Here is a 26,257-nt window from a genome sequence, read left to right on the forward strand (position 1 = left end):
ATAAAACAAAGCTAGAAGGCTAATTTTCTTTCATAATTTCAAAACTTGCTATAAGACATTTCTGAAAAAGAACCTACAGAAGTAGTTTAAGGAATGGAAGTATCGTTGGAATAAACGTATCACTTCTCTCGATGGCCACTTTGAAGGGTAACAGTCATTTAAAAATAAATTTGAGAAATGCTGGCTTTAAAAAGAAATCTAAGTCAGACTTCTTGTTAGATTTACTATTTTTCCCTCAAACTATTTGAATGGGCAAGAGAAAAGCACAAGACAGAAACATTAACTCAGCTGTATTTAATATAAATCACTAGATTGGTTATTCCTCTTTATCTTTACCAGCCAACAAAAACACTGATTTATAAACTACACAACAAAGTTGCATTAGTAATTGTGTAATAACATTTTAATTTTTCACATGCTTTAAGAACAAATTCTCATTTACTTATCAATAGTAAGCAGTCTACAGGGCACATTTTATTAAGTAAAATATTTCCTTTATAATATAATCTTGTCTAGCCCATAGCACAGTAGTTATTTAAAAACTTATGGAAAACACATAAATTATAGCACTGCAAAATATAAAGTATAATGACAGATATAACCCTACAAGAAACAGTAAAAAAAAAATTTATATTCAATCAACAATGCTTTAATATAATTTTTAATTTAAAAAAATTCATAATCTAGTGTCTTTTGGGGCTTAAAGATCAAATTCTCTCTTAAATTATTAATAGTACAGAAAATCCTCAGGATTAATCTGATTGGAGTTCGTTTGAATAAGTCATCCATCTTCAATGTGAAATTAGTTTCTGAACTGTTACTTTCACTGTTGGGCCACATTTTGTATTATTTACTTTAGCCTTAAGCAGGACTGGGAAAGTGTCCTTGTGCTGCGCCCCTTCAACCTCCTGTCTTACTATCTGTAAGGCTGGTTCCAGCCCCCTCCCCTCCCCCAGGGTGTAAAAGGTACATTTCTCCCTCTGAGGGATTCATTCATTGATTTTTTCACTTCGATAAGATTTATTGAGCATTGTTCTGTCAGGAATACAGGAGGGATAAGACAGACAAGATCTACAATCTCATGGAACTTAAAGTCTGGCAAGGGAAGAAAAAAGCAATACACAAGAGACAAATATATAAAAATGGTTTAAGATTGCTAAATGCTTTGAAGAAAATAAAACAGGGTGCTGCAATAAAACAGGAGCTACATTACACTGGATGATTGGGGGAAACCTCTGAGGAGGTGAAGTCTAAAACCCAAATAACAGAGGGGCCAACTGTGTTCTGGGGAAGAACATTCCAGGCAGAGGAAACAGCTGGTGCAGAGCATGAAGGCAGGATCAAGTTCGATATTTGGGGGGGGAAATCTTGATCTGTCTGAGGAATGCAGTTAGAACAGAGACTGAGGGAGAGAATAGCAAACGATTAGGACAAGGGGTAAGCAAGGGACGTAACTGCAGAGCCTGGCAGGTAGTGGCAATTATTCCAAGCTCAGAGGAAGGTTTTAAGAGTAATATTATCTGAGTCTACGCTTTTAAAGGATCTCCCTGTCTACTCTATGGGAAAGGGACTTGTAAAGAGGTAAAGAGCAATAGGGAGACCAGACAGGGGTCCATTTCAGGTTGATGGATACTTAGACTAGGGAAGCAGCAGTGGTGATACAGAAAAATACATTTACTCAATAGGGTGACCAGGAGAGGGGTAAGTTTAGGGATAAGGGAAATCAGGAGTGTAAAGCAGCAATACTCAATCTTTTTCATCTCATGGCACACATAAACTAATTACTAAAATTCTGCAGCACACCAAAAATATATCTTTTGCCAATCTGACAAAAGAGAAACAAAAAAAAAAGGTATGATTTTAATTCATTCACACCAGATGGCTATTGTTGTGTTGGCTGTTGTCACTTTTTTATTGAACAATCTAAGGGAAAAGAAGTTAGTGCCCCTGACTAAATAGTTATTACATGTTTTAAAAATTCTTGCCCGGCCGAGTAAGTAGCTCTGTTGGTTAAAGCATCAACATGACACGCCAAGGTTGGTTTGATCCCCAGGACACACAAAATAATCAACCAATAAATGCATAAATAACAGGAACAAAAAATAAATGCCCCCTCCCCATTCCCTTTCTCCCTCCCCCTTTTCCTCTCTTAAAAAAAAGAAATAAACTCTTGTGACACATAGATAATCACTGGTGTAAAGTATGAGATGATAACCAAATCTTATATGGAAACAGAGCCAGATTAATGGGTGCATTAGCCAAAATTTACTTTATATAGAGAGGTGCTATATGCTGTTGGTAAGATCACTCACTTGGGGTGGGGATGGGGATGAAGGTAATCCTTCTCAAAGAGCATAACCAAGTTAAAATAGCTAATCTCCAGAACTGCCTGAGAATTACAAATTTGGGGCCATGAACTGTTCAAGGCAACAGAGGAAAGGCCAAGCTTCCATTAGCAGTACACTCTCTCCTACAGAACACTCAGCTTCTCCCCCAATAAAATGTTGAGCAAATTACGTATTTACTATATCTATTAAGCTCTATCTTCCAAAATGCCTAGAATAAATAGGTTTATGGGAGGAAAGCCAATGTCATGTTACCTAAAGGTTCTTTAAGATTAAATTAAAATGTTTCTTCTTTAATTACCTCTGTCTAAAATTGGTTTTGGTCATGTTATTCAACTTACTGTGAAATTTCAAATCGCACTCAAAGAGGATATTAGTTTTTCTGTTAACCAAAAAAGGGCATGGGTTAAAAAAAAGATTGAAAAACACATATGAATAAGTATGGTTGCACTTATGGAAAAGATTACGTGTGCACAGTCTTGTGTACAAAAACAGATTTCAGAAGAAGAATCACCAAAATGCAGCAGGATTTTCAGTGGTTTTTACAACTTTCTTTGTTTGCCTTTCTGCATTGTTTTGATTTACAGAATTAACATAAACTATTTTGTAATTATATAAATATTTTAAGGCTAAATATATCCTTTTCATATCTGACTAAGGAAACTTGGCTCTGACTGCTTGATTTACCTGTTTCTCCTGAAGTGCTTCACTCCTTTTCAGAAGGAATGAATACAGGTGATTTACTGATAAAGAGTCTTCAAGTAAAGTATAGGAAAGTCTTTATATTGTGATAACAAAAACTTTACATTTCTGGCATTTACTGTGTCTCCCAGTTTCTCTGTGTCAGAATTTTGGCAATGTCTTGGCTGGGCAGTTCTGGTGTCGTCGTCGTCGTCGTCGTCGTCGTCGGCAGCCGTCCGTCTCGAGAGACGATGGTGTAGCTTCTTAAGTGTCTATCTGCACCGCCGAGAATGGCTGTGCAGTCCGACACGGGAGTGACACGGCATCTGTCTCCTCCCGTGTTGAATTGACATCTTGCGATGACGCTGGAGTGTCCTCTCCAGTGGAGCTGAAGCTACAGAGCCTGGGCAGGGTGATATGGAGGGTCTGCTGTTGCCCATGCAGCAGACCCCCCCTCTCTTCGCAGCTGAAGTGTCCAAGGGAAAGACGGAGTCAATACAGCTTGGCTTCTGGTGTAAAGTCTCCTGTGAAGCTGCAGTCAGATGTCAGTAACAGGAAACAAACGGAAGGGGAGAGTTCATTCACCTAGGAAGTCATTTTCTTACACAAATATGAAAACACTACTGAATAAAAAGCTACTGACTTCATTAAAACTTTATTTCTATTGTGGCAACCTGTCCTACCATATAGTTAGATCTATGGCTTAAAAAGCCAGTATTACAAATTGAGTAACTTTTAACAAGCAAACAATTTTAAATAATTTAAAATTGCTGAGAATTAAAATGTAATTTCCAAGTTGTCCCTCTACTATGTTTCCTGAGTGCTCAGTATACGCCAGGCACTGTGCTGGGTGCTGAGACTACAGCAATGACAGAACAAAAGACATATCTTGGCATCATAATGAAAAGGCTTTTGGATGAAGAACTATTCTCTAAAAATTTATCTTTTACTAAATTCTAATGGCCTCAATATACTAGAAATGCACTATTTTAAAGTGGGAGTGTAAGAGAGTGGACAGAAGCCTCAGAATTTGGGAATGGGGCTCAGAGGAACACAGCCATTCTTCCTACGAGAGGCCTCTGTATCTATGGCTGCTGGCTAGTTTCTTAGTTAGGCAAATGGCTATGGCTGGTCCACAGTGCCAAGGAGATGGGAGGAACTCTGACCATGGAATGGTGATGAAAAAGCGTATGGGGCCTGTGCAAGTGGCCAGGACCAGTCACCACATTGACAGTGTCACAGGCCGCAATCAGGGTTTAAAAACAAGACAGCAGCCATTTGTGGGGAGAGCCACGCAGTTTGACAGGATGTAGAGGGACCACACCAGCCCGCCATGGGGTCTGGTATGTAGGAAGGGAGCCATGATGTAGCAGCTAGACAGCCTTCTAGGGAAGCTGGTCCACGGCAAAAAGAGAGAAGCAGCTACTATCAGGCCATGTGGCCTGGGCTAGTAAGAAAGCAGGCACGCTGCTGCTTTGGTGGTGCCCGCTCCAGCTGACTCCAAAGCCACTGAGGACTCGCCTTGCAGACCCGGACCCTCTCCGGACTCTTGGAACTCGGGACCTGTGGAGAGGACTCTCTTAGGACTTGTGCCTTTCCTGGACTTCACCATGATCCACTGCAACATGCACATGCTTTTCTGGACTATTATACAGAGGCTGATGACATCGTACCCCAGATCCTGAAGGAGAGAGCTGACAGATAAGGAATGGGGAATTATTGGGTTTGGGGTTAGCTTATAGCCTTTCAGGGAGCAAGGGAAATGCTGGGTATCAGGAGAAAACAGGGCTCTGAGCAGGAGTGCTCCCAGCTCTCCCCAGGTTGGAATATTGTAAATAAAGACCCGTTTTCTTCAACACTAATTGTTGGGTCTTACACCGAGGCACCACGTGAACGAGCCCCCCTTTGCTTAGTAACAGAACAGAAAGAACTAAACCATCCCTACAGATTATCCCAGTGAGAATTATCAAGTGGAAATTCTTGAAAGCATCAAATCAGGCAGTTTAGCCTAATACTTTACAACCAAAACTGCAGCTAACCATTGATATAATAAAATGCTAAATATAATAACCTCACATACTCTCATCCATGTGGTACCTTATTTTACATCTAATCACGTGACTGCCAATATTATTATCAATCCTGTTACTGTGGTTTGTTTTCCCAACTATATCATAAGATTCTCGGTGCCAAGAACTGTTTTATACTTTTTTAAATGTCTTAGTACAGCATTTAGCAGAGTGCTAAGCACCCAGCCCTGATGAAATTTTAGCGTATAACCATAAACTAAACTCAAAAAGTGTCATTTTACGGATGACGACAGTGAAGCCCAGAGGGTCTCACAGGCACTCATTGAGAGCACTGGGATTGGATATCACTTCCAGGGCACTCCGGCCACATCTCAGACCCCCTGACCTAGACATCTTCAAATCGTCTGTAAATCTCCAGCATCTAGCGCCAGTGTCCAGGACATGGATACTCCAACAACTCTGTATGGAGGCACAGATTTGCTGAATGAAAGCATTAACCTTGACTCCCAGTCTTGTGCTCTTTCTGTGCCAAAAATTTAGATTTAACTGCAATTGGGAAGACACTCTTATTCTCCCCTCTGAGAAAGTTAAAAGTGTAATTACTTGTGAAAGGTCATCCCTTTGAAGAGTTGTACATCTGACCCCAAATTTAAAGTCATTAACTAAAATTACTCTACTTTCACAATAAATAATAACAACAAACAGCTATTATTTGTTGAGCATTTACTATGTAGCAGGCACTATTCTAAGTTCTTTAATTATTTAAGTCCATGTAACCTTCAGAGATAGGTACTATTATTACCTCCATTTAACAAATGAAGAAACTGAGGCACATAGAAGATACCTGCTAATAAGTGACAAAATTGCAATCCAAACCCCAGATGTCTGGCTCCAGGGCACATTTTCTTAACCACCACACTAAATCATCTCTCAATAATTAAAAGGGGAAACCTAGTGAAAAATATGAATTTTTTTCAATAAATGCTATTTTATTAAGTACCTATAATAAGGAAAAGTAAAAGGGGACAAAACACTGCCAAAAGAGAGTGTTCTACCACATGTGTTTTAATGCAAAGAAAATGATTTATCTGTAATGAGTGCAAGACCTATACACATATAAATCATTGATGCAAAAGAGGGAACAAGGCTCTCACAACCTGACTAAATAGGCTCTACAATGTTGACACTATTGATTTATTTAGCAAACTCTTTAAATAAATAGTGAAAGGTAAATTTGGATTTGAATCCTCTTTAAAACATTACTTGATCCTAGTTACTGAGATCTGACTCAAATTATTAAAATAAAAATATAAATGGGGAAAAAGCTGGCAATTTCATTGCATTTATATGATTTTAATGACAGCCAAGAATTGATCTGGATTAACACAACTAAAAATGATATAATACAACCTTTAAGATATTAGAATTTTTAAGACAATGCAAAATATAAGCAAAATATGTGCTTTCTAATTTAATGCTAAACCTACTATTTGGTTTATTTTCTGGAAAAAAAATAATGGTTTAAACCGTATCTATTCTTCAAGCCATCTAAAAAGAACAAAGTAGGTTAGTTCAGGGTTCCTTCCCTGAGTCTACGTCAGTTTCCTTTCCCCTATTAATTTACCATTTGGCTTGTTCTCCTACACAACTTCCTGTTTTCTTGATAATGACGTTTGTGCTTAACTAACAGTATTCAACATTAGCTGAAAAGGAAGTCTTCAACTTTGGCAACCTAAAATAGCAGGTGACTGGGGAAAAATACAGGCTCCAAGACCAATAACTGCCTGTTAAATAACTATTAGGTCACAAACTGGAGTGAGTTATTGTTACCTGATATTCACCACATTTTCATTTTACACAATTAATTCATTTTCCCTGAATTAAATCTATCAACAATGATTCCACTCAAATTAAATCAATTTAAAAATTATCATGGCTTCTACACTGAAACACAGCAGTAAAGAAGCTAGAAGACTGATATGGGCTGTGCTAATAGCTACCTAAATAATCTATAAAATGGACAGCAAAATTACACTAAGGTGGATTTTTATTTTATATTGTTGTCCAGGAGAATGGAACTACCTACTTGATGACATATAATGTTTCTGATACAGCAAATATGTCCTCTATACCTCTAAAGCCTGAAATCTATTTCTAGGCCCTACTAGAAAGTGATGGTTCAGTTCTTAGCATAAGATTTCAAAATGCCATTACCAAAATAAGTGGTTTAGCCCAGAATGTTTTTACAATTATAAAAATATTTTTTAAATGTGTTGGCCAGTTCATGTGGCATCAACTGTTATTCCCAGTTTCTATGCTCTGAATCTCCATTTACAGATGATAGGTTTCCAATCTACTTTAGAATAGAGCATTTTTAAATGTTAGTAGGTGTTCCTCTAACAAGAATCCCAACCAATGAATGCATAATAAGTGGAACAACAAATTGATGTATCTCTCTCTCTTTTTCTCTGTTTCCCTCCCTCTCCTCCCTCCCCCTCAACCAATAAATGAAAAAAAAAAATTAAGTAAAAAAAAAGACAAAAATCAAACTTATGAAAGTCAAACAAGGCACAATTTAAATAACAATTCAAGACAACAATAGATACAAGTCACAAAGCAATTAGCATGATTAATTGCCAAATTAGTGGTTAAAGGAAATAAGCACAATAGAAGTTGAGAGAGCTGGGATAATCAAGGAAGGTTCACTGGAATATGACTGGCCTCTAAGAATGAGTTAGATCTGGTCAAGCTAGGGGAAAGAATATTTACCGGCATTTGTCCTTAAATAGGAGACAACTCTGCTAGACTGAAAGCGCTATAATAAAATAAGAGTTCGTTAAACTTTGAATCCCTTAGTGCTTCACAGCCTACCTGCTGGGACACAGGGAGCACTCATGAACTAGTGCATAAAGAGTGCAGGTGAGGAAATGGAACTGGAGAGGACAACCAGACTCCAAGGTCATGTCATAGTCAAAGCAACTTACATAAATGTCCCAGACTGATTCCTATTCCAACTGTGGGAATGCTGGTAATTCTTACATTAGTATCATAAAAAATCCTCAGGAATAAGGCCAACTTACATACTATTTCTATACATTTAATGTATATCATTTTATAAAAGTAATTTTTATACCAAACACTTAATATGTTCAGTAAATATATTTCTATAACCTTTTTAAACCACCACTTTCATTCTTTGACCCAAAACATGTACTAAAAGGATTATTTCCTAGCCTCTGAATTCTGGGGCTTTATATTTTATATCATTTGTATACAGTTAACCCTTGAACAACACAAGTTTGAACTGTGCAGATATTTTTCAGTCAATCTGTGGAAGTATTTTCTGTTTCTTATGCTTTTCTTAGTAACACTTTTTCTCTAGCTTAGTTTAATCGTCGTCGTCGTCGGCAGCCATCCGTCTCGAGAGACGATGGTGTAGCTTCTTAAGAGTCCATCTGCACCGCTGAGAATGGCTGTGCAGTCCGACTCGGGAGTGACACGGTATCTGTCTCCTCCTGTGTTGAATCGACATCTTGCAATGACGCTGGAGTGTCCTCTCCAGTGAAGCTGAAGCTACAGAGCCTGGGCAGGGTGATATGGAGGGTCTGCTGTTGCCCATGCAGCAGACCCCCCCTCTCTTCGCAGCTGAAGGGTCCAAGGGAAAGACGGAGTCAATACAGCTTGGCTTCAGGTGCGCCGCAGGAGTTGCCGGTGTTGACTACAACGTCAAACCGCCTTAGGGACTCCGGCTCCGGATTTTCTGTCGGGGTTTACTCCCTTAGCCTTTCCCCTGAAGAGGTATGCCGCAAGGCAGCGGAGGTTTTTTGGAGTCAGAGTTTTCCTTCTCTGAGCTTAGTTTAATATATAAGACTATATAGCACATAATACATGTAACATAAAAAATACGTGTTAACTGTTCGTGGTATCAGTAAGGTTTCCAGTCAACATTAGGCTGTTAGTAGTTAAGTTTTGGGGGAGTCAAAAGTTATAGGTGGATTTTTGACTGTGCAGCGGGGTGGGCAATTTTGAGCCCCTGATCCCTGCGTTGTTCAAGGGTCAACTGTACTATATATCTAAACCCCAATCTCAATTCCTGATCTTTACAGGGTCGTTATCTCCATTTTGTTTACCTCTTTTTCTGGAGTTTTGATCTGTTCTTTCATTTGGGCCATGATTCTTTATCTCCTTGTTTGGGCAGTGTCCCTGTGTTTATTTCTATGTATTAGGTAGAGCTGCTTTGATTCCACGTCTTGGTAGTGTGGCCTAATGTAGTAAGTGTCGTGTAGGGTCCAGTGGCACAGCCTCTTCTTTAACCCAAGCTGAGTATTCAAGGTGCACCCTCTTGTAGTTGAGCCTTGGTTGCTGTTAGCAGATCAATGGGAGGAATTTACCCAGGCCACGCAGCTGCAAGGACTGGCTGTGACCTCTGGCCATCAATCTCTGCCCTCCGTAGGGGATTAGCTGTGCAGGGGCAGGGTGGTGGTGCTCCTACAAGGTCTGTAGCTGTCCTCTGGGTGCACTGGCCCAGGGGTTTCCAGGGTGGTGCAGACCAAGGTCAACCTCCACCTGTGTTTTGCCCAGGGCCACCCTGTATGAGCTATAAAGCGATCTGAGATGGCTGCTACGTGTGCTGGGCTTAGAGGTTCCCAGGCGAAGCCAGGCTGTGAATCTACGCTGGCTGATGCTAGTGTTGGGCCTGGGGCTCACTGAGGTTGGCTGTTGCTTCTCTGATTGGATTTAGGAAGTTGTAGGGCGAAGTCTCTGGGGATCTCCAAGGCAGGTCAAATGGTGCTAACCAGGCTGATGCTAGACACTAGCTTGCCAGCTCTGTGTGAGGAGGGTTTAGAAAAGGAACAATGGCCCCTGCTTGCCTTGATGCCAGACACTTCAGTTCCTCCCTGTATATCACTGGTGCCTTTCAAGCTGCTACCCTGGTGCTGGAGCTCAGAAGAAGCGAGTCTGAGGAGGAATCTGTGTGTGGATTCTTTTAAGAGGAACTGTTTGGGGCTCCAGAAGTTTTTTCCACCATCAATCCCCACTGGTTTTTGCAGCCAGAAGTTGTGGGGACTTATTTTCCTGGCACTGGAACCCTGGGCTAGGGGCCTTGGTGTTCGGCTGGGACTCCTCACTCCTGAAATATCCCTCCTGAATTTTTATCCATCACACATGGGTGTGGGACCAGTCCATTCCCATGCTGCACCCCTCTTACCAGTTTCTTTAATACTATAGTTTTTAGACTTCCATTCAACTCAATTTCTGACGGTTCGGAGTGATGGTTGTTCTATATCTTAGTTGCAATTTTGATGTCATTGTGCAAAGAGGTGAGCCATGTCCACCTAGACTGCCATCTTGGCCAAAAGTCCATATGTGTTTTTAATTTCATTTTTCTAGAATTTCATTTTTCTAGTAATTCATTTTTATTGTATTTTACAAAAAGTTATCACTTGGTGACAGACTGGAAATTTTTTTAATATGTTTAAACTCTGGTCTTTCACCAATGAGTTTGAGACACACTTCTCCAAAGATCCTTTAAATGCTGATGGTCCTTGGGTATGAAGATAAACTGCTTTACTTTGATGTCCCTCCATCTCCATATTCACCTTGGTTTCCCCACTGCAGTAACAAGCGCTGTGAATTTATTCCTTTTCAAGGGTTCTTTTGCTATCTCTGCTAAGTTGACAGCAATATCAATATAGTTCACTACTTAAAATTTATCATTAGATGATCCGTCTGGCTGCTTAGAATTTGTAACACTACTTCATTTGTATTCAGGCGTAGCTCCAACAAATTCTTGCATTCGTTCATTATGAAAAAATATTAGCTAATCTGATGACCCACTTTGGAAGGGTCACCCAACTTGCCACATGACTACTGACATAACCCGTGGCAGTCAGTCATATGTAACTTTTTAGAAAACCTAAAGATATTACATTACAGCTCAGTTTTACATCCCAGACATCTACACCTGAAATGAGGGCCTGCAGAATCCTGAACCCATGCTTAAAGACCTATTTCTCTGCAATTTTTCCCATCTCCCTGAACTCTCAATTCTCCATTTAAACTATTTTGATCCCCCGAATCCTTTTCTGACTTACATATTCTTTTATTTCTTATATAGACATGTACAAAGATAGATTTAATAAACATATTTATAAAAACCTGCCAATAAAAAATCCCTAACGATATTTGTATTACACAAAAATGTGGTAAGTACTATTCTTAGGAAACACTGAATAAATACACACTGTTGTACTACAAGAAATTATTCCACAATGACAATTATCATATATTTTTAGTTAAGATTCGCGGCATCATTCAAGTATCCAACTCTTCAATAACTCAATAATGGGGAAAAATACAACCAGACAATAAAATAACGACTTGTATTTAATTTCTGCCCACAGTACCAACTATGAGATTATATTCCCTCCCCATAGTCTTTAATTTGTAGACATCTACAAATTATCTATTGCTCTGAGATCGAGCCCATTTCCAGTAAACTGCTGCCTAGAAAATATTTGCTATTTTAGATAGCTACTTTTTCTGAATGAGTTCTCACAGTGAACTATTCCTGATGTTTAAGTTTTAGGCCAACTGCCTAACAAGTTTCAGAATTCTATCCAGTAATTTTTTAATGTTCATATCTAAAGGTATCTCACAAATGTAGATGGCTATAAAACCCATTCCACAGTATAATATATTAATAAGTGATTCCCATCTTTTCCTGGCTAGTGCTTTCTTGAAAAAAAAAATCATAACATCTGGTAGAGAAGACCTAGAATCTAGTCCTGAACTCCCACCACTTATCAACCTAAATGAAAGTGCCTCAACCTCTCAGAGATGTATATTCTCACGTTTTAAAAAAAAATGTTTAAGGATAATTATAAAAACATTCCTCATAGATTTACTAAGGGCAAAGACAGCCTATAAAAAACTATACTATTCACAAATACTAAATTCATCTACTGCTCATTTCTTTATAGAAAAAAATATATATAAGAGCCATTGTCTATTTAGAGCTCTAAATCTACTGTTGGCCTTAGTCAGTACTCACTACGGGATTCCCAGGAAAATCAATTTTAAATTCTTTCCAAGAATGCTATTGAAAGTTCTCTCATTTCTATGACATAAACTATACACTCTCACAAAGAGTCCTGATGATAAACCTATACTGGGAAGAGTACAAAAGTGACAAATTGAATTTCATTCTTCCTCTAGTCCATTTCTTTTGCCTTCTATCCCAATGTCTGTCTTTATTCCTAATACCAGTGCAAATTTCCCCTTCTGCCATCTCACCCCTCTGGGCTCTTAGAATAGAAACTAAGCCATATTCACTTTTTTTTTTAATTTACAAATTACATAAAAAATTTTCACTATAGAAAATACTAATAATACAGAAATGAAAATACCAAGTACCCCTTCACTATTCATACCTCATCCCATTCCTGAGTTTACCCCTGTACTGAATTTGTCAAAACAGCCCTGGCCGGTGGCTTAGCTGGTCGGAGCATCCTCCCATGCATCACAAAGGGTGCAAGTTCGATCCCTGTCCAGGGCACATACCTAGGTTGCAGGTTTCATCCTGGGTTGGGACACGTACAGGAGGCAACCTGATTGCTGTCTCTCTGTCTGTCTGTCTCTCTCTCTCTCTCCCCCTCTCTCCCCCTCTCCCTGCTCAGTGGATTGAGCACCAGCCTGCAAACTGAAGGGTCGCCAGATCGATTCCCAGTCAGGGCACATGTATGGGTTGCGGGCCAGGACCCCAGTTGGGGGTGTGCAGAGGCAACCAATCAATGTTTCTCTCATACATAGGTGTTTCCCTCTCTTTCTCCCCCCCTTCTCCTCTCTCTAAAAATAAATAAATAAAATCTTTAATTTAAAATTAATAAACACATCCTGGAATGAGGATAAAAAAAGGAAAAAAAGTATGGTACCAGCATAATGACATAAAGACCAATTGTGAAGAGAATAGAGAGCAAAGAAATAAACCCTCACATATACAGTCAAATGATTTTCACGAAGGGTGCCAAAATCATTAAACAGGGAAAAGACTGTCTTTCCAACAAAATGTTGGAAAAACTAAATAATGAAGTTGGACCCTTATCATATACCACACACAAAAATTCTGAAATAAAAATTCAAAATAGATCAAAGACCTAACCACAAGAGCTAAAATGATAAAGCTCTTAGAAAAAATACAAGGGGAAAGCTTCATGACATTAAATTTGACAATGATTTCTTGGCTATGACACCAAAAGGACAGGCAACCAAAGAAAAGATAGATAAGTTAGGTTTCATCAAAAGGAAAAACCAACTTCTGGCCAAGATGGAGACCAAACAGGCACGCTGCATCTCCCTCCACAACTAAGAAGGAACACAACTACCTCAAAACTAGAGACAACCAGAAGTTCCAGAAAATCAAGCTGCATGGAAGTCCAACAAACAAAGATATAAAGAAGAAATACTCATCCAGACAGGTAGGAGGGGCAGAGCCAGGGCGGAGAGGACGTGGTGTGGTGGCAGCAGCAGTGATGGCAGCGGCCGGCTGCCAGAAAGAGCAGTCACACATTTTAAAAAGTCAGGAGGGACACCTGGGGAGCACTCGCAGCACCAGACCAGACCACACAGCTCACAGTCCCAGCACCAGGGAAAATAAAGTCTCATTGCTTCTGACTGCACTAACCAGTGGGTGTTGGGGCAAAAGAATTAACTGTCGGTCTCTCAGCAAAGTCCGCTTGTTTAAAGGGCCCCCACAGTCCTAGAACGTTCACAGACCCACCCACTCTGAGAACCACAGCCAGGGCAACAACTAGAGAGGTGCCAGTCCCATACAAAGTGGAAGAAGTGCCTGGAAAAGGGGCAAATGCTGAGCAAGCAACATTGTTCCCTCTCAGACCCCTCCCCCACATACAGCATCACAATGTGGTGAAACATGTCACCCTCTACTGACAAGAAACCTAAGGCTCCGCCCCTTACAATGTAACAGAAGTGACAGCTCTACCCAAGACACAGAGGCAAACAAACACAGGAGCCTGTCAAGATGAGAAGACAGAGAAGTATGGCCAAAACGGCAAATGGATCAAGGTTCCAGTGGGAGAACTAAACGACGAGGAGATGGCCAACCTAACAGATGAAGAGTTCAAAACACTGGTGATAAAGATGCTCACAGGCTTGACAGATATGCTTACGCAAACACATTAGGAACAAAGTGAAGGCTATGCTAAATGAAACAACGGAAAATCCACACAAAACCAATGGTGAAGAGAAGGAAACCAGAGTTGGAATCAATGGTTTGGAACAACAGTCGACCAATACAGAATGAGGAAACGAGAATTGAAAAAAAATGAGGAGAGGCTTAAGAACCTCGGGGACAACTTTAAACAAGCCAATATCCAAACCATAGGGGTGCCAGAAGGAGAAGAGGAAGAGCGAGAAATTGAAAACTTACGTAAGAAAACAAAGGAAAACTCCCCATGTTTGATGAAGGAAATAGACATACAAGCCCAGGAAGCACAGGGAGTTCCAAACAAGCAAGACCCAAAAAGGACCACACCAAGACACAACATAATTAAAATGCCAAAGGTTAAAGATAAAGAGAGAATCTTAAAAGCAGCAAGAGAAAAGCAGAGAGTTACCTACAAAGAGGTGCCTATAAGACTATCAGCTGATTTCTCAAAAGAAACTTTGCAGGCAAGAAGGGACTGGCAAGAAGTATTCAATATGATGAAAAGCAAGGACCTACAACCAAGATTACTCTATCCAGCAAAGCTATCATATAGAATGGAAGGACAGATAAAATGCTTCCCAGACAAGGTAAAGCTAAAGGAGCTCATCATCACCAAGCTATTATTATATGAAATGTCAAAGGGACTTACTTAAGAAAAAGAAAATCAAAATTATGAACATTAAAAAGAAAACAAACTCACAACTATCAACAACTGAATCTAAAAAATAAAAATGAAATCCAACTAAGCAAACCACAATAAAACAGAATCATAGTTATGGAGATCATTTGGAGGGTTATCAGCTGGGAGGGGGAAGGGGGAGAAATGGGGAAATGGTGCAGGGATTAAGAAGTATAATTGGTTGGTACAAAATAGACAGGGAGAAGTTAAGAATAATACAGGAAAGAGTGAAGCCAAAGAACATATATCCACGACCCATGGACATGAACTAATAAGCGGGGTGGGATTCCTGGAGAGAAGCAGGGTACTGAGCAGAGGGGAGCAAAGGGGAAAAAATTGAAACTACTGTAACAACATAATCAATAAAATATACTTAAAAAACAAAACAAAAACCTGGTGCATCAAAGGATACTACCAACAGAGTGAAAAGGCAACCTATGGAATGAGAGAAGATATTTGCAAATCATTTTTCTGACAAAGGATTGCTATCCACAATATACTTAGAACTCCTACGATTCCACAACAACAAAACCCAGTTAAAAAATGGGCAAGGGACTTGAACAGACAATTGTCCAAAGAAGACGTTCAAATGACCAATCAGCACATGAAAAGATGCTCAACATCAGTAGTCACCATGGAAATGGAAATAAAAACCAAATCAGATACCACTCCACATCCATTAGCATGACTATTATTAAAAAAAAAAAATTTAACGAAGAAAGAAATAAACAAAGTAAGTGCTGGTGAGGACATGGAAAACTGGAACCCTTGTGCATTGCTGATAGCGATGTAAAATTGTACAGCCACTGTGGAAAATGGTATGAAGATTCCTCAAAAAAATTACACATAGAATTACCATATGATCTAGCAATTCCACATTTGGGAATACACCCAAAAGAATTGAAAAAAGGGACTCAAAGAGATTATTTGCACACCAATGTTCAGAGCAGCATTATTCACAATAAGCAAGAGATAGAAGCAATCAAAGTGTCCATTGATGGATGAATGGATAAACTAAATGTGGTATATTCATACAATGGAACATTTATTTAGCCTTAAAAGGGAAGGAAATTTTGATACATGCTACCGCATGAGTAAACCTTGAAGACACTACGCTAAGTAAAATAAGTCAGTCACAAAAGTACAAACGCGGCATAATTCCACTTGCATGAGATTCCCCAAGTAGTCAAATTCATAGACAAACACTCAAACGGTGAGTGCCTGGGGCTGGGGAAGGGAGGAGTGGAGAGTTCCTGGTTAATGGGCACAGAGTTTCAGTTTTGCAAGATGAAAAGATTCTGGAGCTGGTTGGGGGTGGCAGCTGCACGACAAAGTGACTGTGCTTCATGCCACTGAACTGCACACTTAAACACGGTTAAAATGGCAAATGTATGTTATGTACATGTCACCACATTAAAAAAACATATGCTAGGCCTCAAACTGAACATGTTAACAAGTCACTGAACCACAAAATTTTTTAAGTAATGGTTTTTAAATGAAGGGTCTTAGGAGTCTGTAGATGAAAAAAACAATTGTTTTGAGGGCGTCATGCTTACTTAACAGTGGAACATCAAAATGTTCTCCAAAACTTCCACTTGATTCAAAATCTCTTATCAATAAGTTGGCAAGAACAAAGGTTGAAATAACAACCTTTTCAGGAAACCAAAAGAATATATTTTTCAAAAAGTCAAGCAAAGCAAGGTCAATGCAAAAAACTACTTTCATAACAAACCATCAAAAAGATAACCAAATTGCTCAGGAAATGTGGCCCTGAAAAGGAAGATTACAAAATTATTTATCAAGAACATGGCACCAAACCACAAGATTAGTCAAGTAACATGGATGCTAAAAAGGAGCCTGATCTACCCAGGCACGAGGCACATGCGGGCACTGGCCCAGGGACAGCGCAGGACTCATTAATCTGGAGCCCCAAACCATGTACTAGAAGAGCCTCACTTCTCTTCTGATCTTAAAGGACTTGGCAAACTTTCTGTTCTCATGAAACAAAGCTTGTCAAAAACTACTACCTTAAAATTGTTCAGAACAGAAGGGACGAAGATAAGAGTAGGAGTGAGTTTCTGTTTCCTTGGACCACGCAAAGCAGAGCTAGGAAAACACCAAGTGAATCTTCTATCCCCTTTCCTTTACACACGAGACTGGCCACTTCCCTTCACCTCTTCCCCTACCCCAACCTCCATACCAAGTGAAGTCACCCTGATATGAAGTCACCTAAAACTCCAGACCCAGATCTACTCTAGCACTCACCGTCCAGACTCTGTGGGAACACTGGAATCCTAGCAAAAGTTCCCCAAGTCAGTGATTTCATAGTCGCTTGGACTTTTTCCGCAAAAATACTAAGTACAAAATATTAAGTGACAGCTCTTTGAAATGTTAAAAGATCCATAAACTCTTTAAGTAACCCTATTACACTATTATAATTCAAAGAAGGCTGAACAGGCAGCTAGCCAGGTTAAGGATCTAAGAGAAGAAAAACGTATGAGCTGAGGCATGAGGAGAAGGGGAAATTCGTTTCTTCTAGTTAGAAAAGCCCAAGAAAGAATTACTGAATGACAACCTGGACTCAGTTATAGCTCTCAAATATCAGCACCCTGCACTTGTTCACTGGGTTTCTGGATGCTCTGGTACGAGATAAGCACCCCAAACCCTAGCAAAAATTCTGTCCTGTGACATCTACCACCCCACCCACTCCCGCCCACACCAGGTCTCCGCTCTTGGACAGACTCCTCTGGTCTGCACACCTTAAGAGGCCTTGGCAGGCAGTCTTCTTAGCCCTCTGTCAAGAACTGTTGCATTTCTCTGCTCAAGACAACCAATCTTTACTAACTATTGAAAACTGCTAGTTCTATCTGCTTAAAAAAAAAAAAAGTTGGCTTCCCTAAGCTCATTCATCCTTCAACCTAATCAATCTTCAAAACACATGAAGTTTTACAAATCAATAAGAAAAAGACAAACAGCCCACCAGAAAAATGGACAAATGACATTGTTACAGAAACAGGGGTGTTCCAAAAAAACCCCAGAGTTTGCAACTGGGGGATGGGGAGAAGGAAGCAGCTTTTCAGAATGCCTCCACATGCCTGAGGCCGGTGGCTAGTGTCTTTTTTATGCAAAATGGCTTTAATGCATCCAAAGCCTCAGGTAGATGGGAGGAGTCTTGAACCAGGGGATGGTATGGAGAAAGCACACAGAACCTGCGTAAGGTTCTGTGAATGGTCAGAACTGGTTACCGCACCCACTGCATCAGAGGATGTAGTCAAGGATTTAAAAATAAGCGGCAGACATTTTAGGCGGTCTGACTGTGCGGATTTAACTAAGGTTAAGGCGGACTGTGCGGATTACAAAAGGACTAACTATACAGTTTACAAGGAGGCTGAGAATCCATGAGGTTCTGGATTAAAAGCTGGTGGACCCCATAACACAGACGAGGTCTCCCCAATCAGGATTGAATGATTGGCAGCTACTGGTAAAGCTGAACTGTGTTTGGAAAGTAGGGAAAGGGTTTCTCTGACTTTTCTAAAACTAGCCTGGTTTGGTAGGGGGGAGGCAAGGATATATGTTTATGGGTGTTTTAAAGAACATAAGACTTAACAACAGAAATCCGCAAATAACTAAATCTATATAACTGTTAAATAAACTATTCTTTTTCTTTTCACTAAACTCTGGTATTGAGAGTTATAATTTTGGTGGCGGGCAATCGGGCCCCTAACTAAAGAGCCCGCGGTTTTGTTTTCAACTGGAGCAGCCCAGGGGTTCTGTAACAGCATGATTTGGTAATTTTTACATGCGCATATGTGTGCACGCCAATAAATAAAGCAAAATAAAAGAGCAATTAAATACTATTTCCATCTACTGAATTAGAAAATAATCTTGTAAAATTTATCATACTAACATTTTCAAAACTGCAGAGGTACTGGCCTCCTCATACACTGCTAGTAGGAGTGTAAGCTGATGATATATTTCTGGAGAGAAATATAATATGATGTTTATATGTCCTTACATATAAATATACCAACACATTAAATACATCAGAAGTCTTAAAATTTACATACTCTTTAGCCCAAAAATTGGACTTTTGCTGACACAGAGGAATATGTGCCTCCATTTAGGCACTTTGATTTTTTATAGCCCCAGAGCAGAACTCCAGATAATGAATCTGACAATCACCTAATAAAAGGCCAGGTTGCTTCCTGACCACACTGCCTGAGGCTCAGTAACTGACAAGCCCACCTATGCACAGAGCTTCAGTTCACACTCTAAAGCCTCACTCTTGAATAGACAGGGACAGCCGAGAGTCATCAGTTGAAGGAAAGTCACCAACATGAAAGACAGCGCAAATCATAGATAATGCAAAGTATAAGAAAAAAAAGGTTTTTAAAACTGTAATTAGTCAACTGTACCCTGATTTTGACAAAAACCATAATTAATATCCTTACAGAGAAGATACTGTATCCATGAATCTACAACAACATGTGTGTTGAGGGTGTCCACCATTACAGATCAAGGCTTCCAAAATTCAAAGGGAAGATAATTTGCAACCTAGACTCCTCTACCTGCCTGAATTATCAATCAAATTTAAAAGTAGAATTAAAGACATTTTCAGACTTCCAGGAACTCAAAAAATGAACCTCCTCCTCTCCCCTTCATAGGATGCTATTGGAGTACATGCTCCAACACAGCAGGAGGGCACAAGAAAGTAAGATATGAGATTCAACACAGGAAAGGCAGAGGGAAGCTAAAATGATAGCTGCATGGTACATCTAGACAACAATTAATCCAGATTAAAGAGGTTCTCCCACCCATCTTCCTATATCCACAGATCACATGACCATCTAACCACTTACTCAAGCTCTCTCAAACCCCAAATTCAACATCCTCATACTTTTACCTTCTAAATAGCTTACAATCCATCTACTCCCTTCTTTCCATCTCCGTTGCCCCCACCATATTCGAAGACTCCATCATCTCTCACCTGGTCTATTGCAATGGGCAGCTAACTATTCTACCCTAACCTATACAAGCTATTTCCCCTATAACAACCAGTGATTTTTTTTTTTAATACAAAGAGAATCATGTCACTCTGCTTAAAATCCTCTAATAGCTTCTCATTCCACCCAGCATAAAATTCAAATTTCCAAATCCAGCCCACCAACCTCGGCAGAACCTGGCCGCGGACTATCTTTAGAATCTCATTTCCCTCACCCTCTCTCACTACATTCCAGCCAGTGGCCTTGCAGATCCTTGAATATGTGAAGCTCTATCCTGCATCTGCACACTGCATTCTTTTCACAACCACCTCCCCAGCTCTTCCCACTGAATTATTCTCGTCTTTCATGATTCAACTTAAATGTCATGTCCTCAGAGCTTTCCTGACCATCAATTCTCAATTAGCCCTTCACCAGGTCAGTTCCCCTTCATTTCCTTTTCTCAGTGAGTTAAAAAAGGGGGGTTTTTAACTGAATTATGCCATGTCCTAGTAGAACAGTAAGCAACTATTTAAATGAGGTTATCAAAAAGTATTTAGAATATATGGCTCAGCAAGACAATTTTTAAGAACTAGAAGAAGATGGAAAAGGAGAATTTTTCCTACCAGCTATCATGACACTCTATAAAACTGCAATAGTTAAGACAGTGTAGAACTGGCACAAGGACAGTGAGGCTGACATATCAGGACAGAAAGCCTGGAAACATCATATGTGAAGTAAACTTGACCTAACAGCAGTAGCATTGCAGATCCATGGGCAAAGGATGGCCTTTTCAATAATGATGCTGGGGCAACCAACTACCTATACGGGGGGAAAAAAAAAAACTATATCCCTATCTCACAACATATTTTACAGAAAAAATAAATTTCTATTTAAAGACCAAAAAGGAAAAAAAGGTAAACTTGAAAATTCTTAGAGCAAGATTTATTACTTTTGAGCCAGACAGAATTTCTTCAAATGGTCCCTTTCCCTCTCTTACAAACACACACACACGAGTACAAATCTAAAAATATCTATATTGATAAATGTGACTTCATTAAAATTAAAACTTCTGGACATCAATTGCACCAAATTAAGAATATAAACCACAGATTGAATGTAGATATTTGTAATACATATAACTGCCAAAAGATCAGTATCCAAAATGCTTAAGAGAGTGTTTTTAAATCTTTACTAAAATACAATCACTAAAAAGATGGGCAAAAGATATTCCCCCAGAAATCTGAATTGGCAATAATGACATGAAAAGGCATTTCATTACACTAGTAATCAGGGAAATACAAATGAAAACCATGAGATACCATTTTATATCCATCAACTTGGCAAAAATTTAAGTTTGACAACACAGAGTATTGTTGAGGCTATAAAATAAAGAAAAATTTCATTTCTGGAAGAATAAAATTGATACAATCTGGCAATAAATAATAAGATAGAAGATGCATATATTCTAAGAGCCAGCAATTCTAGTCCTACAACTATACTCCAGAGAGGTATCTTTCAAACTTTTTTGGTCATCACAAACATATTTTACCTGATGACCCAGTGCACACATACTTATTTAACTGAAACAAAAATTCACAGAACAGAGTTTATTCTTACTATGAGTCACACATTCTAATAGTTTCCCTTCTATTTTCATTCATCTTTTTAAATGTTGTAGTGACTCACTTAATTGATTTTAGAGCCCCTAAGTGTAAACACACCCAGTTCAAAAAATTCTGCCCCAGAAAGTATTCTCATATAGATATTCTTGCGCAAAGGTAGAAGAATGTTCATTATGGCATCTTTTGTCAAAATAACTTTAAAACAACTTAAAAGTCAATCAGTAGGAGAGTGAATAAAAAATTAAGGGCATAGTCACACGATGAAATTGTATATAACAGTGCAAATGGAAGAACTAGACCTGAAGTATTAATAAAGATAAATCTCATGAACTTAATACTAAGCAAAACAAGTAAGTTGCAGAAGACTACATATGGTACAGTATCATTTGTACAGACTTATTAAACATGAAAAACAAGACTACATATTGTTTAGAGACACATTTTTCCATAATGAATATATAGTGTATAAAGATATGCACAGAGAAAAAGCAAATGGGTCCCAGACGAGTACAGAAAAGAAAGTGAAATGAAAAAGCCAAGTGAACAATTAGATACTAAACTGTTAACAGTTGCCCATCTTAAAATTAAAATTGCCTCCTAGGTCAGCAGCTTCCTTCCAAGCACCAGACTGACAAAGAAAGGTTCAACTGCCACCTAGAGAGTAATACAGCTGTACTGAGATCAGTCTTCAAAGCTTACAACAGTCATCTTTGAAAACTGTTCTATCGAGTAATCAAGTACACAGAGTATCTATTTTTAACTAAGTAATGAAATTCAGAACATGGACAAAAATTGCCACAGGTACTCGTGGGTGGATGAAATGTCACAGCAGATGCCCCAAACATAGCCATGTTCCAATAAGGTTGAGTCACTGCGATGTGCTGAAAAAAGATATTAAGGCTTTGCTGCCACAGGTTGCAGTGAGCCCTCTCTGCTCTCCTCCCTGTTGTATCTAACAGGCATCATTCCAGAACGCTGAGCACTCAGACATCTACAAGAATAGTAAATCACTAAAAATAACAAAATATGGCATCTTACAAACAGCATATGCTCCTGATCAAATTAATACAGAGCACAGAGCTAATAAACATTCAGTGGGCTCAGTGAATAACTCCCTAAATTAAAACCTTGGCCCTTCTAGGTCTCACTATATATTCTACCTAGAAGAGTAAAAACCCAGTACTGTAATTTCAAAAATGTCAATTCATTTGTCAGGGAATGTCTTTAAAAGGATTATGTGTAATAGAATTTAAGCAATAAACTACCGGAGCAATAAACATGCTTCTGAGCAACCACTCCAAACGACTCTGATCTCCAAACCAAGCAACTTCTCTAGGAAAAGAGCTAACCCATTCATTCATTCAATACATGTCAAAGGTACCACAGTTTACCTGAAAGAGGTATAACAATAAATTAAACAAGAGCCCTGCCCTCAGAATACTGAAAGCCTAGCAATGGAGTTTGAAAACATACAGTCTTATGACAAAGGAGGAAGATTTGGGTGCCATAAGGGAAATAAAGATGAATCACTTTTAAAAAACCTATTGTGAATAGATTCTTGCCCATCTATTCTCTCCCGTAAGCTAGATCTAGCATGTAGATACTTAAACCTCATCTCCTCAAGAGTAAGCAGGTATATAGTAACAATACTGGTCCTCATGACTTCTAAAAATCAGTCCTCATTTTATACCTTCTATGTATACTGTGTCCCATGGGGTATGCCCCTTGGAGTTAACAGAGGTCACAAATGTGAATCCCAAGTCTTATAACTCATCCTCCCATATTCATATTCATATTCTCTCCCCCCCTCATCAATAAATAAAAAATCAAAAGAAAGGGAAATGCTCAAAGTGACACCAAAAAGAAACCATCCTTTTCCCTAATTCTGCCCCTGTTTGGCTGTAGGAACTTGAGGAATTCACACTTTGGCTGAAGGAAGAATGAAGAAAGAACTGTTAAGGAACTTCTAAAGAACATTCCTGGATCTTTCAGACAAGTACTACATAAAAGGTATAAATAATGCTCTAAATTAATAAGGTTTTTCACATCATTTTATGTATAGCAACTTTATTCACCTGAATAAAATAAACTCCATAAATACTAAACATCATTTCAAATATTTTTCACAGAGCTGGTCCAGACAGCGTCAGGTCTGGCAGATTCATTTCAAATTTATCATCAGATCCACTACTTGCATTTAACATTCAACTAAACTTTCGGGAATCTGGGAGCACCAAAGAGGGAGTCTGCAGAAAAGAAACTAAGTGACTTTATGTCAATGAACTGTTCTCTTAGGATACTGATAAACAAGTAAAAAGTTCTGATTTATATCATCTTACATAAACCAGTTCCCAGTCTTCTCACATCAGTCCCCTGTCATGTCTTCAATATCTCTGAAAAGAATGTTTGTGACAACTAGAGAATAAAGACCTACTTTTATGTCCGATCCATTCAGGTCAGTAAACATCCCTGGTTCACCGGCTTGTTTGCTTTTTGATGACAGCTTTACTGAGATATGATTCACATGCCATAAAATTCACCCTGATAAGTGCACAACTCAGTCATTTTTAGTATATTTACAGAGTTGTATAACCATCACTACTACCTAATTTTAGAACATTTTCATCACCCCAATAAGAAACCCCCTATCTATTGAGTTATTAAATTGAAGACAATACCAGATCTTTTAAAAAGAATCCTACTATTCCAATGACATGTCCAACTAACTTAGTCTTCTTTATCTTATTGCTAAAGAATGTTAAGTCTATATCCTTACATCCAGGTCTTCAGCTAAGTCAAAAAATAGCAAGATTTGTAGACGGCAAAAGGCAAAGAGCCCAAAAAGAAAAGCTACAGGGAATCAAGAATGTAACATTTCTGGTAAGAAAGTGCTCAAAAAATGATGCAGACAAGGCAAAAGGACACAAAAGCCAACTCGACAGAGCTCCCAATGATAAAGGCTAAAACAGCTGAGCAATAAAGTAAATGAAGACAGTATCTGGATTATAACCCATAGGATAAAATAAATACATAAAAATGCATACAGACATAAATAATTAAATAAATAAATAATTGGGAGAGAAGAGATAGCACCTCTTTATAGTAGAACCAAAATTAATACATGTGGAAGGAGTAAGTAAAATGGAAAATTACTCTTAGACAAGCATCAAAGTAATAACAGTTGCAGGCAAGAACCATCAGTAGGTGCTGAAATCAATGGACAAGAGTATGATGAGAAACAGAACATCTACACAGTCTCAAAGCATCGTTCTACAGGACACTTACTACTTACAAAGGGAAAATCACTAAACGTTAGAGAGAAGAAACCTGGAATACACAATCTTCACCAGGCACTCAAAGTTACCATCCCAGTAACAAGATACATGAACATCATGTACTCCCTGATGCGATGCACTGCAAATGATACATCACTTCTGTAGTATTCTTGAAAAAAGTGCATTTCTCTTTTCTTTTTTGTTTTTGTTTTTTTGCATTTCTCACTCTAATATAAACAGAAAACATTAGACAAACCCCTACTGAGCAACATTTTACAAAATAACTAATCAGGGTTATCTTTGTGAAAGACAAAGACAAGTACTGTCACAGGTTATGAAGACTAACAAGACATGACAACTAATGCAATCGATATCCTGGAGATCCTGGACCAGAAAAAAAGACATTAATGGCAAGACTGGAAAAATTCAAAAAAGGCTTGTAGAAAAATTAACGGTATGGTAACAATGTTAATTTTCTGTAGAATTTTTATAAATTTTGTGTAAATCTAAATTTATTTCAAAATAAAAAGTTGAGTTTTTTTTTTTAATGCAACTTCTGTAGGTATGAGATCATACCATTTCAACCCCGTTATGAAAAATGACTCATTTGCACTAGCTATAACTTTCCTATCAGGAGAGATTATCAAATGGTGTCAAATTTAGAATCTCTAAACGCAACCCTTAAGAATGCATACTGGATTACAGAAGATGTGACTAAAAAACAAATCAGTGAATGAAAAATGCACTTGCTAAATGCAACATGGCACACTGGTTACAAAGATATATGCCCCCCAAAAGACATAAAGCAGTGATCATAAAGGAATGTTCCACAACACAAACAAAACAACTTAAAACATAAAGTGTCAAGAACTGGACACAACCAACTGCACCAACATGTGACAAGATCATGACTTGATGAATTTCTGTGGCCAATTTTTACGAGTCTGGCAAAAAAGACTTCCTTAGGTAACGGCTGGATTGGTTCTGTTACATACCCAGATTTCAAGTCAGTGATCCTCAAACAGTTTGTAGCATCCAGTCCCACTTTTCCATTGCGGACCACACTCGATATGAATGGGGAGAGCATTGGAGAAATGCGGTTCAAGGCCACTTCCGGGGACATTTTAACTTGGCTTGTAAATCACCACTGAAAGTAGAAGGAAAGAATGGTCATCAGAGTATCCAAAAGAACTCCACATAACAAGCTTCCTGAAAACTGGCACAGCACACAGAAACTTCTCTTGCAGGAATAATACAATAATACCTCATTTCCCGTCCTAAGCAGCCGCTCCCAATGAAACCATCTCCCTGCTACTCACCTACTTGGGACATAGACTATACCATTGCTTTTCAGGAACAGTGGGAACCCTTGAAACCCAATTCCCTCCTCCTTTCCCAAGCTGATTTCTACACACTG

General features: G+C 38.8%; 1 protein-coding gene across 2 annotated transcripts in view; it reads right to left on the minus strand.

Annotated features, from left to right (window-relative positions):
- The window catches only part of BABAM2 (BRISC and BRCA1 A complex member 2), a 340,273-nt gene that overhangs the window by 311,301 nt on the left and 2,715 nt on the right, over nt 1-26,257 (minus strand). For both annotated transcript variants that reach the window (XM_090280995.1, XM_090280994.1), the window contains exon 2: nt 25,836-25,987. In XM_090280995.1, the coding sequence (XP_090137121.1) occupies nt 25,836-25,963 (128 nt within the window). In that variant the 5' untranslated portion in view covers nt 25,964-25,987. The remainder of the gene's footprint in view (nt 1-25,835; nt 25,988-26,257) is intronic.

This window comes from Furipterus horrens, unplaced genomic scaffold, assembly GCF_987537825.1.
Source record: "Furipterus horrens unplaced genomic scaffold, mFurHor1.1.pri manual_scaffold_6, whole genome shotgun sequence".
NCBI classification, from domain to species: Eukaryota; Metazoa; Chordata; class Mammalia; order Chiroptera; family Furipteridae; genus Furipterus; species Furipterus horrens.